This window comes from Oenanthe melanoleuca, chromosome 14, assembly GCF_029582105.1.
Source record: "Oenanthe melanoleuca isolate GR-GAL-2019-014 chromosome 14, OMel1.0, whole genome shotgun sequence".
In the NCBI taxonomy this organism is placed as follows: Eukaryota; Metazoa; Chordata; class Aves; order Passeriformes; family Muscicapidae; genus Oenanthe; species Oenanthe melanoleuca.
The window spans coordinates 1,727,194-1,741,577 of record NC_079348.1 but is presented as its reverse complement, the minus strand read 5'-3'; the positions used below and the strand labels follow the sequence as shown (position 1 = coordinate 1,741,577).

The 14,384-nt window shown below is 49.3% G+C and overlaps 1 protein-coding gene across 1 annotated transcript; it reads left to right on the top strand.

The window, feature by feature from the left end:
• The first annotated feature begins 641 nt into the window (after positions 1-641).
• GPR139 (G protein-coupled receptor 139) lies at positions 642-14,352 on the top strand. The gene is made up of 2 exons (XM_056503513.1): positions 642-762; positions 13,418-14,352. The coding sequence occupies exons 1-2, from the start codon at positions 642-644 to the stop codon at positions 14,350-14,352; spliced, it is 1,056 nt and encodes a 351-aa protein (XP_056359488.1).
• The last annotated feature ends 32 nt before the right edge of the window (positions 14,353-14,384 follow it).

Genomic DNA, 14,384 nt, shown 5'->3' with positions numbered 1-14,384 from the left:
CACGGCAGTGTCCCCAATGGAACAGAGCAGTGTCTCCAATGGAGCAGAGCAGTGTCCCCAGTGGAGCAGGGCAGTGTCCCCGATGGAGCAGAGCAGTGTCCCCAGTGGAGCACGGCAGTGTCCCCAATGGAGCAGAGCAGTGTCTCCAATGGAGCAGAGCAGTGTCCCCGCCGCCCGGCTCGTCCTTCCCCCCGCAGCGCTGCGGGAGGAGAGAGGGACAGTGCGATACCAGCCGGCTCTGTGCTCTGATGCCGCAGATGGATGATGATGGCTGGATGAGCCTCTGCCTCCCCGGCGGGTGTTAAGCGCAGCCCAGGGCTGCATCCCTCGCCTCTGCTCCTCTCCTATCCACTCGTGTGCCCGCTCGAGGAAAACCCCCCGTTCCGCTGCTGGCAGGGCGAGCCCCCGCCCGGCCCCACGGCAGGCGCTGCCCGCGGGGCTGCGGGGGCGGCCCGAGGCCGGTCCGGTCCCGCCCCGCCCCGCCCGGTCCCGCCCGGTCCCGCCCGGTCCCGCCCGGTCCCGCCGGCCGCCCGGGGCCGCGCCATGTGCCGCCGCCCGCCGCGGGGCCGCGCCGCGCTCCCGCCGCCGAGCGAGCGAGCGGCGACAGCGGGGACGGCGGGGACGGCGGGGACGGCGGGTCCATGGAGCACAACCACCTCCACCTGCACAACGGCTCGCTGCTGCCGCACCACCGCTATGGCTGCGGCTTGGGATACGCGCCTGTGGTCTACTACAGCCTGCTGCTGTGCCTCGGGCTGCCCGGTGAGTGCCGCGGGACCGGCCCGCTGCGGCCCCGGGCGGGCGGGGGGAGCGCCCGCGGGGTCGTCGGGGTGCCCCGGGATCCGTGTGCCCGGCGGGGCACGGACAGCAGCGTGTCCGGGAGAGCAGAATGTCAGGGACAGCAGCGTGTCAGGGACAGCAGCGTTTCGGGGACAGCAGCGTGTCCGGGAGAGCAGCATCTCAGGGACAGCATCGTGTCCGGGACAGCAGCATCTCCCGGAGAGCCGCGTGTCCGGGAGAGCATCATCTCCGGGACAGCAGCGTGTCAGGGACAGCATCATGTCCCGGACAGCAGCATCTCCCGGACAGCAGCATCTCTCGGACAGCAGTGTGTCCCGGACCGCAGTGTGTCCCGGACAGCAGCATCTCTCGGACAGCAGCATCTCCCGGACAGCAGCATTCCCCGCCCGGCGCGCTGCCGTCCCGGCGCTGCTTTCCTCGCCGCGGTCTGTCCCTGCCTGCCCTCGCCCTCTCATCCAGCTTCGGGCACCCTGACTTTGAACTTGACACACACAGTCTGCCTGTGGTGAAGTTTCTGCCGTTGTCATTTTGGCCGTGTGAGCAGCAGAGCGGCTCCCAGAGCAGTGAGCACAAGCGTCGCTCCCGAGTTTTTCTGTTCCCACCCGACTCCGTGGGGCTGGGCTGGCTCTAGGGAGCGACACGCCACCACTGCGGGGGAAGGAGCGCTCTGTCAGGAGCTCAGCTGACAGTTGTCACACTCGTCAGCCTGTCCCTGTGGCTGGTGGAGCAGGACAGGAGATAGAAAGTCCAGTCCTGAGGTCAGTGCAGTGCAAAGGCAATGGGAATGCTGACATTGAGACCCCTGAATGCACATACAGGGCTTGGAAGAAAGTGCCCACTGACAGGCATCAGTCTCCAGAGTCTATAATCCTGAGCAAAAATTCCTACTTAAAAAGGGGGTAAAGACATTATAGAGATGCTTGGAAGAAGAAAAGCTGGAGACAGCACAAGTAAGGAAGGAAAGGATGTCCCAAGCTTGGATGTGAGCACCTGTGAGGCACCACTGGCAGCACACAGCTCCAATGGTGCAGATGCCACACGAACATCACACTGGCAGCAGTGTCTGAGCCCAGACAGGGACTCAGCAGCTGCTTCCTCCTGGAGGGAGCTGCTGTGCTGCCAGTGAGATGCCTCAGCATGCAGGAGCTGCTGCAGTTACAGTGGGCAGAGCTGCCATCCCAGCACAGCAAACAGCCTGGCTTGCTCACTGGCTTAACCTCTCCAGCCTGAGAGCGGCTTGGAGTGATGCCAAGGACAGGTGGAATGAGTTGGGAAAAAGTTCTGATGCCCCAAGGTGAATTGATATTTTAAGGGTGTGATAAAAGAGAGCTTGGTTGTGTCTGTGTAGAGCTACACATTTTGAGTGCTGTGTGGAATGGCAAGCAGCAATGACAGGTAATAGTCTAGAGTTTCTAAATACTTGTTCACGTTAATTCCTTCTTCAAGCAATTATTTCATAGAAAATTTTTTAATCAGACATGAAGAGAAGTCTGCCTCTGAGCAGCATGCATGAATTGCCACTCTCTGTACGAACTGATGTGCTTTGTGTTGGCTTGGTTTGGGGTTTTTTTCCAATTTCTGGCTTATAATTAAAATTTGCTGATTGGCTGATAGTTCAGAGAGCTGGAAAGTCAAGTTGTGTATTTACCCACGCAGAATGCAGAGCACAGCAAATATCTGTGTTCCAAAACATTGATAAGTCTCAGACCCAGCAGGGATAGGAGGTGGTTTCCCCTTCATTAATTCCTGTGGGGATGCTTACATGTCCATAATGACAGGTTCTGGTTTCAGCACCAGTCCCCAAGGAACTGAGCAAGACCCTCTCAGGATTATCAGGTGAAGAAGTTGTCATGAAGCACTCTGTGGCTGAGCTTGCCTTTATATGTCTGAGATGGGGAAAGTCTTGCCTGCACAGACAAGAAAAATCATTTAATGAACGCTCTGCACATACTTGCACCAGCTCCCTGAGAATTCTGATTGTAATCACAGACCTGAAGGGGCCATTCCAAGAACATGGTTAAAATCAGCTGTGGTACAAGTTAGCAATGGTCTCGTGCATGTCTCAGGGATCAGAGCAGTGGCACCAGAACTGGCCAGAGCAGGTGTGGATGTGTCCAGAGCACATTGAGGACAGCACTGGCACTGACACCTGGACTCACTGCACATGGACAGGATGCTGAGTAAATGCACAGCATGCTGAGTGCATGGGAAATTCATGAGACTGCACAGAGACAGAGAACAAGCTGGGAGTGCTGAGGGGAGGACTCACACAGCCAGGCTTCATTGAGGATGGGCTACAGGGTCACAGCAGTGTTAAAAAGAGCTTTTCATTTTTTAATTTGAAGCTGCTCTTCAGTCTTTTAACACTAGAGATTCATAAAGGTAGCAGACTTTATTGGCTGTTAGAAAAAGAGTCCTGAACTATGTGGGAGCATAATTAGCTCTGTGTGATGCCAAGAATTTAACAGAAATCCTGCCTAGAGTCTGTCCTCAAATACAGCACTAGTGCAGGGTTTTGCTGAAATGGAAAGAGTTAACTCCTTGCCACAAATCTTGGAGAAGGACTGAGAAGAGAAGCCAGTTAACTGTTTCTGCCTTTGCTGTTGTACTGTCTGGAGGAAGTTTCACTAACTCAACAACTCCACGTTGAGGCCAAGCAGTGCCAGGCCTGGCTGTGTGTGCAGGAGCATCCTCTGCCTCCTGCCCTGATAACCCAGCTCCTCAGCAGACCCTGCTCTCAGCAGTGCTGGGCACTGGGAGTGGGGTCCTCTCCCTTTTAGAGGGGAAGGTTTCTCACTCGTGGAGCTGTTCTGCAGCCCCCACTCTGTTAACCCTGTACTCCCCTTGTCTTCAGAGAGAGCCTCTGAAGCACCTGCAGTTAGCTGGGAGGCAGGAGAAGGCTGGAAAGTCTTAATTAAAGTCTTCTTGCTTTAGTGAGAGAAAATGCTAGAGAAGGGATGGTTTGGATGTGGAGGAGGGAATAAATTCTCTGATTCAGTCCAAGAGGAGGCTGGTAAAGGTGAGAATGCAACAGGTACCACCCTCAGTCTGTCCCTTCATCAGTGAGAGCTGCACAAAGCAGCTGCACCAAAGAGCTCCTTCTGTGCTGGGGCCACTGAGCACAGCCAAGGTCAGACAGAAGCAGCACTGCTTGCTGCAGATGCCTGGCTTTGACCTTGATTCTGCTGCATTAGAAGGAGCAGCAGCAATGGGGCTGCCTTGCATACAGTCCTTTCCCCATCAGGAATGGAGTGTATTGCTGCTGGAAGGACAGAGCATCAGCATTTCCTAGATCAGGGTCTGGCCTGATCCACGTTCCCAGGGCTCATCTCCTCCTGACAGTGTGAGAGGCTGAGTGAAATTTGGCTTTCTTGGCCAGTCCCAGTGGGATTGCTGGTTCCATTTTGCTCCCCAGTCAGTTGCCTGCCTGGGATGCACCTTGGCTCTGGGGATCATTGCATCCCAGTGACACAAAGCACAGCACCTTTGCAGCATCTCCAGGAGGCAACAGATTCAGCAATACCCCAGGGAAGGACACTCCAAACTTCAGGAGCCTGGTCCACAACTCTTTCTTTTATTTGTGCTTTAGGCTTTTGCATTAAAACAATCACACTGATCTAAATGTAGATTCAGGACTTCACAAGCTTGGGAAAGCAGCCTGGGTGTGCTTGGATGCTCCCAGCTGGAAGGTGCAGACAGGCAGTGTTCATGTCAGCCCTGCTGCTGAACGAGGTGACGTGGGGTGGGGACAGCCAGGGTCATTCCCAGCCCAGCCAAGCACAGAGTGCATTCACAGGGCTCCTTGGGGAGGGAGAGAGGCTCAGTCCTGACCTGGAGGAAGTGTCAGCTCAGCAGGGGTGCCTAGCTGGGTTAACATCTGTGAAGAGACAGATGCATGTTATGGACCTGAGATGGGCTGTCCTTGCACAGCAAGGCAGATGCTTCCTGGGGTGTTGGATTGGCACACGGTGCCCTGTGCCCGTGCAAACCACAGAACAGTCACAGGCAGGCTGAAAGGATGGAGAGCTGATCCTTCTGGAGCCTTCTCCCTGTGTAAGTTTGGAATGAGGAGGCTCTCTGGGTCATCATCCTGGCCAGGCAGGTGGTGGTGGGCTGGGCAGCCCTGATCAAGAGACCACCAGCAGCTGTGCTCCCTGCAGGGTGGGGGAGCAGGACCTGGAGAGCATTGCCATCAGTGCTGTGCCCAGCTGTGCCCAGCTGTGCCACAAGAGCCAGGGGGACAGGTAGCAATGTTTGTTGGTGGCCCACGTGGCATGTAGTGGCAGTAAATACCAAAGCAGGCACAGGTAGGTGTACATAGGGCACACAGACTGTGGAAGTGTCTGACTTGGTTTGGATTCCTGCCTTCTACTGCCTGGTATATTCTTGTGCAATCACAGTACAGGCTCCTGATTAAAGAGACCATTTCCAGCCCCTGAATTAACAGCCTTTCTCATAGCAGCATGCCTGAAAAATAGAAGTGCCAAGGGAAGATCCGACAATACGAGTGGGAGAGGTGTTACAATGTACAGTTATGACCCTGAAAAAACAGCACTCTTCTGCTGCTGCTCATTAGTGGGTAAGAACCAAACCCTCCTGAGACCTCATTCAACCACCCTTTTTTACTCAAAGGCCATATATTCTCTGACTTAAAATCTGAATTGGACACAAGGCCAGTACATTGCATCCTACTAAAAAGAGGACAGATAGATTGCCAGAACTTTAGCTTGGCTATTGGAGCAACTGAAGGGCACTACAGCTCATTTACAGTAGCAGTACTGGACAGAGGGGAACAAAACTGCTGCTAACATTCTTAAAATGAGTCATTTCCTATTGTAAAATGTATGCTTGTTCTTTAGGAGAGAAGAACCATTATGAAAAATAATAGATTCATTCTGTTCCTGCACAGAACTGGTGGCAGCAAGGTGTGCAGATGGGAGTGATTTAGCTCACTCAGTACATCTGGAGCCTGTAGCCACTAAAATCCTGCAACCTGAAAGACAGCATGTGGCTGAGTCCATGCAAATGCATGCATTGTGGAGAAGTTGATTGTACATTTCTGGATAGCACTAGGCAGAGTGCAAATGCTAACTTTGGATTTCTTCTGCCACGTCAGTAGCAAACAGCACTGCCAGGGCTGTGATGATAATGAGGTGCCAGATTTGGGAGGCTCAGCAGACTATGAAGTGCACAACCTTGCATGGCAGGCTGCTAGAATGGATTGGAAAGGAAAAACTCCAAAGTACATTTTTCCTTGAAATGACAAGGACACAAAAGAGAGAGCACAGCCAGTGGGTAATGCAGAGCCCCCAGTTGTTAAGAAGTCAAAACATTCAGAAGCACCAGGCAGTCTAACACCCTGCTGTTCTTCATCCACCCTTTTACTTAGTGCTCTCCTCCTCATCCTCCTCCTGCTCCCTTCCATAAAATGGGGGTGAATCAGCAGAAAGGCAGCAGAAGCCTTTAACCACACACATCACAATTCAGTGCAGGCAAACAAACAGCACAGAGATGTCCTGATGGGGTGTGTGCTCTGCAAAGCAATCCCTGTCCACAAAAGCTTCCACCTTCTGTTTCAGATGCTCTTTTTGAGCATATGATCTCTTTACTCATTAGGTTTGAGACACCAGAAAAGGAAACAAAGCCATAATTAGCTCCATGAGCACAGGAGGCCGTACACACAAATCAGTTTTCATTTTGCAGAATATGAGTGTGTACTTACAGATAAAAACCTGATGTCTGGAGTGCCCTTGGTGCTGTTCTTGGGGTGACTTCATGGTATTGGGTTGCCCCTCAGGACCCCAGTGTGGTTATGCAGAGAGAATGAAGTACAGGCAGCCAAGCAGGGCCAGAATTAGCAGTACAGAAGATGACCAAAAAGAATTTTATCCCTTTATCTGTGGAAGAAAAGAGAAGCTTGCCTGTTGTAACAGTGAAATTCTTCCCTTCTACCAGCTGAAAGAGTCTCTGCAATGTCATTAATTCTCTCCATCTTTTCCATCAGGTGAGTATTGCCTGCATGGACAGGTGCTCCAGAGGTTGCTTTTGGTCTCAAGACAAATCACCTGCCAGTCAGTTACATCAGACTAGGATATTTCTCACATATTTGTTCACTCCAAGTGTGTTTTCCTCAATGTCCTGACAGCACACTGAAGAGTGATAGATCTGGTGGGGATGCAGGATATTCTCTGTGGGGGAATAAAGCCAAACTGCAATGGTTTTACAAAGTCTGTAATTTCCTGCATACTGTGTAAAATTGGCATAGTCTCTGAGAAAGCTTGGCCATGGGGTTTGCAGGCATGAGCTCCCATTGCATTACCTAATGCTTTAGGAAGACATAAAGACTGGTTTATTTTAGCAAAACCACAATCAAAGGTAAAATCCTCTTAATTATTCATGTTCAGTAAAGAACTCATGGCAGTGCCCTTATGAAATCACATCCTCTCTCCCTCCCAGTCATCCCATGAAACACCTTTGGCACCTGCCTCAGTACTTTGGCATTTGGTATCAGAAGGGTAGAATGGTTTTGTCACCCTGGAGCTCCAGTTACTCAGCTTGAGACCCCTCACACTGCACTGACAGCACACATTTAGAAGCCACAGACACCTGCCAAATGAGACACCCAAATTGCCTTGAAAATCCCTGTCTGTCCAGACATGTTGAGTGGATAACCAAATTCCTTTCATGATTTCTGCATCATTTTGCAGATCACTTTTTCTGTTCCCAGCAGCAGTTTCCATTAGAAAGCTGTACTGCTCTGGTAGCAAGATGCAAGGCTGGGCTTTGAGATGTGCATTTTACAGATTTTACCCATGTGTGGGTACCTCTAAATAAGGCTTTGGATTGGCAGGAGGAGTGTCTGAGATTCATTAGAGACTTTCTGCTCTGTAGATCCACCTCAGGAAGGGATGGACAAGGAGGGTGAAATGGCAAGAGGAGAATCAGATCCCTGCCACATTTACACACGTGACATCCAGCCCAGTGTTCCTTCTGGGCCATTCTTATACTGCAGAAATAACCCTATTTAATACAGACCACTCCAAAAAATCCCCAGAAAGCCAAAAGCAGCACAGTGTAATTGCACCTTCCTGCCAGACAAGCTGCTGCTCTGCAGCCCCAGTGGCTGGCAGGGCTCAGAGGGAGAATCTGGCACGTCCATTCCTGTGCTGTGCTGGTTAACATCCCTCTCTGGCCTCTGTGACCCACTGATGGCCAATGCCAGCTGCAGAGCAGAGTGCCTCATTCCTGCATCCTTCCCCAGAGCCATCTCAGCTGATAAATGCTGCCAGTGAGAAAAAGGGCCCCAGAGGGCAGATTCCACTGTCAGGGCTGCCCTCTGGCACTGACTGTCTCCTTCACTTGTGACTTGTGAGTGTGATTTCCCTGGCAGTACCCAGGCCAGTCCTGCACACAGGAGGGACTTTGGGCACCCTCTACCCCCAGGTTCTCTTTCACCCCCAGAGCTGGCATGGTCTGACCCTGCCCATGGCATTTTCTAAGCACAAGGCCCTTCCTACAAGATGTGAAATCTCTTCCAGTAGCAATCCTGCCATAATTTTATGATGCTCTTTTTTTTTTTTTTTTTTTTTTTTTTTTTTTTTTTTTTTTTTTGCCTATATCCCTCTCCATTCTCTGGGAGATGATGCAGGCACTAGCAGAAGGGGCTGACAGCTCTTCCCTCCTGGGGGTGCCTTGCTGTGTGCTGTTTGACAGCACTCAGACAGCTGAACAACAAATAAATCCATTTATTTTCAAAAAATCAATCCTCACAGGAACTCCCTGGGAAGACAAAACTTGTATTGCACTAATTATATTCTATAAAGTGTTTTTTATGCTTCACAACAGTTTAAGGAAGGAACTCAGGATATGATAATAAAAGAGAAGCACTGTTCAGTCTGTCCCCATCTGCTCTAGTGCTGGGTTTGATCTATATCAGCTGTAGGATGAAAATGTGGACCTACCCTATCTTCTTTAAGGGCAAACAGCATCCAGAGTCATTTTAAAAGATCACATAACCAGCTACAGCCAACATAAGTAGTTATAATCTATTTACATTGCCACTGTATTCCTGGTTGGGGTTTTTTGTTATTAACTTCTGTTATGTAGCACCTTTGTCAGAAATCACCCATCAGCAGCAGCTTCTCCAGAGAGCTCCACACAGGAGGGCTGAGTGCCATCCTCATCTCCAGGCTGGAGACTATTGGTGAGCAGCTGTGCAGGAGCTGGGTCAGATCTGCCTGCTGGACACAGTACCTGTCTACATTTCAATATTCCCTCCTGGGAATATATTTCCTGGGAGGAAATCATCTATTCCCATCAAGCCAGAACATCCCTTTTTCTCACTGCTCATTTTTAGCATGTTGTACTTACATTCTCAGAGTTCTTAAATCTGAGAAGGAGGTGTTACTAACATTTCTTTTCCTGAGGCAACTTAAAATTTCCCATTTGTAACTATCTCTCTGTGCCAGTCAGGTGCCTGCTGCTAAGCCTGCAGAGAAGTTTCACACATTACACAATAATTTGTGGCCATCCTAGCAACAACTGTGTTGGGTAAAAGGTGTCCATTATATTCCATGACCTAATGTTTATCACACTCAGTGAGCAACACTCGTGGCTACTTCATTTAAGTGGTTTATAAAGCTGAGCTGAACTACAGAGCCAGCCTTGTTCCCAATGCAGGGAGCTGCTGCTTGTCTTGTAAAGGCCATTTGAGTGCACAGGCTGCTGTGTACGTGCAAAGTGCTCTCAATTTAAAAAAATAAAAAACAACAAGCCACAAATAAAGCCCAGAACTATGAACTATGCTTATTTCTTCTTTAGACAGATATAACCCTCCTGCTTAAGCTCACATGCAGTGCAAAGAGTCACTGAGAGCTCTCCAAATGCCCTGCAAAGGTTGTTGTTGGACACTATTTGAGTGATGACTGTAATCCATGAAATGAGAGGCTGGGGACAAACCTGTGGCTTAGGGGACAAGACAGCACAGACAGAAGTGCCCAGTCTGCAGCCTGGCAGAGCTTTGGTGTGGGAAATAAACCCAAACCCACAGAGGAACCAAAGTCACTCCTTAAAGGTCCCTCTCACACACCAAGCCCTCCCACAGCTTGAGTTTTGCACTCAGAAGCTGGTAAAGGCAGGAGAGATGTCAGAGGAGGGGTTGGGTGTCCTGTGATGAAGCCTGGCTGAGTTAGAAGTTGCCTTGTTTTGAGCAGCCTGGCACAAAGTGTTTGGGGATCAGAGACCTTTGGGTGCTCAGGTGTCTCATGCCTGGAGGGGAAGAACTGAGACTCCCATTGTGCACGGCTGCTTCTGATCATCTGCCAGTAGCACCTCAAGGCTTCAGCCAGCTAGTCCCAATCAAGCCCTGGTTCTCAAACAGATATTTATAAATTCAGAATGCTGCACTGCAGCAATTCCCTGGCATAAATTCCCATCTGTCATCCCCTAATCATCTCCCAGCACAGTGATCAATCTCTTTCAAATTCAAATGATCTTAACCACTTAGCCTCTAGAAAGTAGACTGCAAGAAAGGGGCACTATACCAGGCAGGGCAATTTGGGGGTGCTGACCTTTCCAGCAGCTTATGTAGCTCCACCTCCATTACAGCAGAGTCAGATATTTTTATATTTCCATCATCATCATCATCATCTCTGCTGTAGTTCTCATCACAGACTACCATGCTAGTGCAAGAATTAGTGTCAGCAAGGTTAAAATATGGTCACAAATACTCTTCTATCACCTTTCACCCCAGTAATTTTTGCCCACAGGAGATCAGGACACTGGGGAGGCACTCAGGAGTTACTGGGAGACTGGCACAAGGACACACTTCCCATTTTACTGAGCTTTAGATACTTTTTTTTCTTTTTGGGTTTTTTTTTTTTTTTTTTTTTGGTTTTTTTTTTGTTTTTGTTTTTTTTGTTTGAGGACACACCAAGGACCAACTTAACACTGGCTAAGAAATGGATGAAGGACTGAGGCATCCATAGCTCATCTACACTTTACCTCAACAGTGTGCAGCAGGAAAAATGCTCACAGAGCCTGTGCTAAGGCACTGGCATATTGGCAACTTTCTGCTGCATCCCTGGATGTATCTGTTTTCACAAAGTAAATGGTGTTACTGTATTTCATATCATCCAGCAGGAGAAAAGCTGTAATGTGATCCCAGGGAAAGCATTTCCAATACAAGATACAGAAACCCTTGCAGAAAAAAAATTGGGTAGAGCTGGTGTGTACTTTGTCAGATCAATTTTCTAATCTGGCTCACCAAGCAAGGCTGGCCTTAGATAAATAAGTTGCATTTCAGCACATGCTGTTGCTGCTGTGGCTGGAACCCTGAGAGAGGCAAAGGGTGCAAGGGGCTGCTCATAAATCTGCTCTGTACAACTGAGTGAGCTGGAACTGAGCAGCAGGACCCTGCAGTTGGAGTCAGTGAGCCAGGGGTCTCTGAATTCTTCAGAGAGAAATCAGAGAGCAGGGATTGAATTAAAGCTTTTGGATGGGTTGAAGTGTATTAAGCCACTCACACATAAAGTAGATATTTAAGTAGAAGTAAGTCAGTAGTTTTAGGGTGAGTTCTAATGCTTTTAGTAAGTGAAAGGTTTCAAATGCCACAGTAGCAGTGAGTGTTCTAGTGAAGCTTCAAACACACTGGTATCTTCAGTAGAGGCTCCAGGCCCACAGTTGTACACAGGAGTTAGTCATAATAGAGCTCTAGTAAGAATATTGCTCACATTTCTTAGATAGAACAAGATAAATTGTGTGTGTAGTTCTATACATAAACTGGTGTGCTAAGAAACTGGAATTCTAATAGGTTAAGGAGTGGTGGTCTGAGCTTGTGTCTGAGCTTGTTGGAAAAATCCTGTATAAGAGTTTGTGTTGGGGAGAGTTGGTGCTTTCAGCCATTGGCTTTTGCCAGGGTTTTTAGCCATTCTCTTATTGCCACTGCATTTGCCATTGCTTTGCCATTGCTTTTTGAGACTGATGTGCTTTGTAATAAGATGTGCTTTGTAATAAATAACCTTTTTAACTATTAGCTGCTTTGCTGATCTAAGATAACCCAACAAATAGGAGCCAAGAGCTCTGAGAAGGGGAGTTTTGTGCCCTAGAGCACCAGAGGTCAGAGACCTCACACCCTGCAATGGACAGTGAGGAGCAGGGCAGCTGTAGCTGAGCACAGCAGGGCTCTGCACCCTGCAGGAGCTGCTCTGGCAGGGCAGAGCCTCCAGCAGGGACCAGTGCCTTCAGACATCCCTGTGCTGCTCCCTGGCTCCAGCTGCTGCTGCTGGAACGAGGCAAAGCCAGGGGGTTTGAAGAGAAGATGCACCCCATGGGTCACATCTGTGAAGCTGAGCCAGTCAGCCAAATCCAGCAGTGGCTGCAGAGCCATGATAAACACCCCAGCTCGAGGATTTCCTTGACAGTGCATCACTCACTCACCTCAGGGCTCAGCAGCAGCCTCAGCAGAGGCTCTTCTGAGCAAAGTGAAAAATGACACAGCAGTTCTGGTGCATCACCTCTTGTCTCCCACGTCTGCTCTGAGCTGAAATCAATGCAGTTGCATTCACATTAATGGAGGGCAGAATTGGGAAAATTCCCCTGAAGGCAATTTGAGACAGTATCATTGGAAAGATTGTGCTGCTGCTTCTTTTTTTTTTTTTTTTTTTTTTTTTTTAATATAGGGTGTGTCAGTTGATTGTCACGTTTGGTTTAGTTTATTTTCCAAGGTACAAAATTAATACTTTCAGTTAACACAAAAATAGGTGAGGGCTGTTAGTCAGGATCATTCACTCTGCTCCCAGACAGCAGGCTTTGAAGGCATTCATGAAGGAGGAAGTTTGTTCAGTGCCAAGTAAAACAGTTTTTAAAAAAACAAGCATTTTCAGTTGTAGGACATGTCCTAGGCCATCATTACCTTCATGTTACCAACTTCCTTTTTCTCTGGTTTAAAGGAATCTTTACAATTATTATTGATTTGTTTTGGGAAAGCTGTCAAAGCTGGCAGAAATGTTTGAAGCACTGAATGCACAGAAGAGGTAATTTACAGAACACTTAGGAAAGTATCAACTACAAACATTTGGCAGTCACTTGTACAGTAAACCAGATCTCTGATTTTTAAGCACTTCTTCAGGTATTCTAGCCAAGTGATACCAGCCTCTGATGGGAGCAATCTTGTCTCATTCTAGCCAAACTGATAGTAGGAGTACTAAGAATTTATTTTTTTTCCAATTCAAGTCTGCACAGTAAGTTCTAGTAAACAAGAGGAAGCAGTTAAGATTTGGCTACACCTTAGTGCTCCAGCAAATCTCTCAAGTACTAAAAGGGCTGTTTATATTCACTCCCCTTCTTATTCATCCCTTGTTGTATGAAAAAGTGAAAAAAGCAAGGTGAGAAAAGTGTTTTTTTCTCCTGCCACCATTCCCTGTGTGTGCACAGACAGAGGTCCCAGCACCTCCTGCTCCCAGCTAGAGCAGGGCCACAGCTCCTCTGAGGGACCTGCCTGGGCTGTTTCCTTCTGGTTTCTTGAACTTTAATAAACTTGCCAAGTTGAAAAACTCCAAGCGCTCAGGAAAGCTGATGGTGCATCTTAATAGCCTAATGTGTGTTTCTTTCTCCACAGCAAACATCTTGACAGTCATCATCCTCTCCCAGCTCGTGGCTCGCAGGCAGAAGTCCTCCTACAATTACCTGCTGGCTCTCGCTGCTGCCGACATCCTGGTCCTGTTCTTCATCGTCTTTGTCGACTTCCTCATGGAAGACTTCATCCTGAACCAGCAGATGCCCCAGGTGCTGGACAAGGTGATCGAGGTGCTGGAGTTCTCCTCCATGCACACGTCCATCTGGATCACGGTGCCGCTGACCATCGACCGCTACATCGCCGTGTGCCACCCGCTGCGCTACCACGCCGTGTCCTACCCCGCGCGCACGCGCCGCGTCATCCTGGGCGTCTACGCCACCTGCTTCCTCACCAGCATCCCCTACTACTGGTGGCCCAACATCTGGATAGAGGACTACATCAGCACCTCCATGCACCACGTGCTGGTCTGGGTGCACTGCTTCACCGTCTACCTGGTGCCCTGCTCCATCTTCTTCGTGCTCAACTCCGTCATCGTCCACAAGCTGCGGCGCAAGAGCAGCTTCCGCCTGCGCGGGTACTCCACGGGGAAAACCACCGCCATCCTCTTCACTATCACCTCCATTTTTGCCATCCTGTGGGCACCCAGAATCATCATGATACTGTATCACCTCTACGTGTCTCCCATAGACAACAGCTGGCTGGTCCACATCGTGTCGGACGTCGCCAACATGCTGGCGCTGCTGAACACTGCCATTAACTTCTTCCTCTACTGTTTTATTAGCAAAAGGTTTCGCACAATGGCAGCTGCCACCTTGAAAGCCTTCTTTAAGTGTCAGAAGCAACCTGTGCAATTCTATACAAACCATAACTTTTCCATAACGAGCAGCCCGTGGATTTCCCCAGCCAACTCTCACTGCATCAAAATGCTGGTTTACCAGTATGATAAGAATGGAAAGCCTATAAAAATATCACCATGAAAAGGCCAATAGTTGGAGTTTCCGGGTGCAAG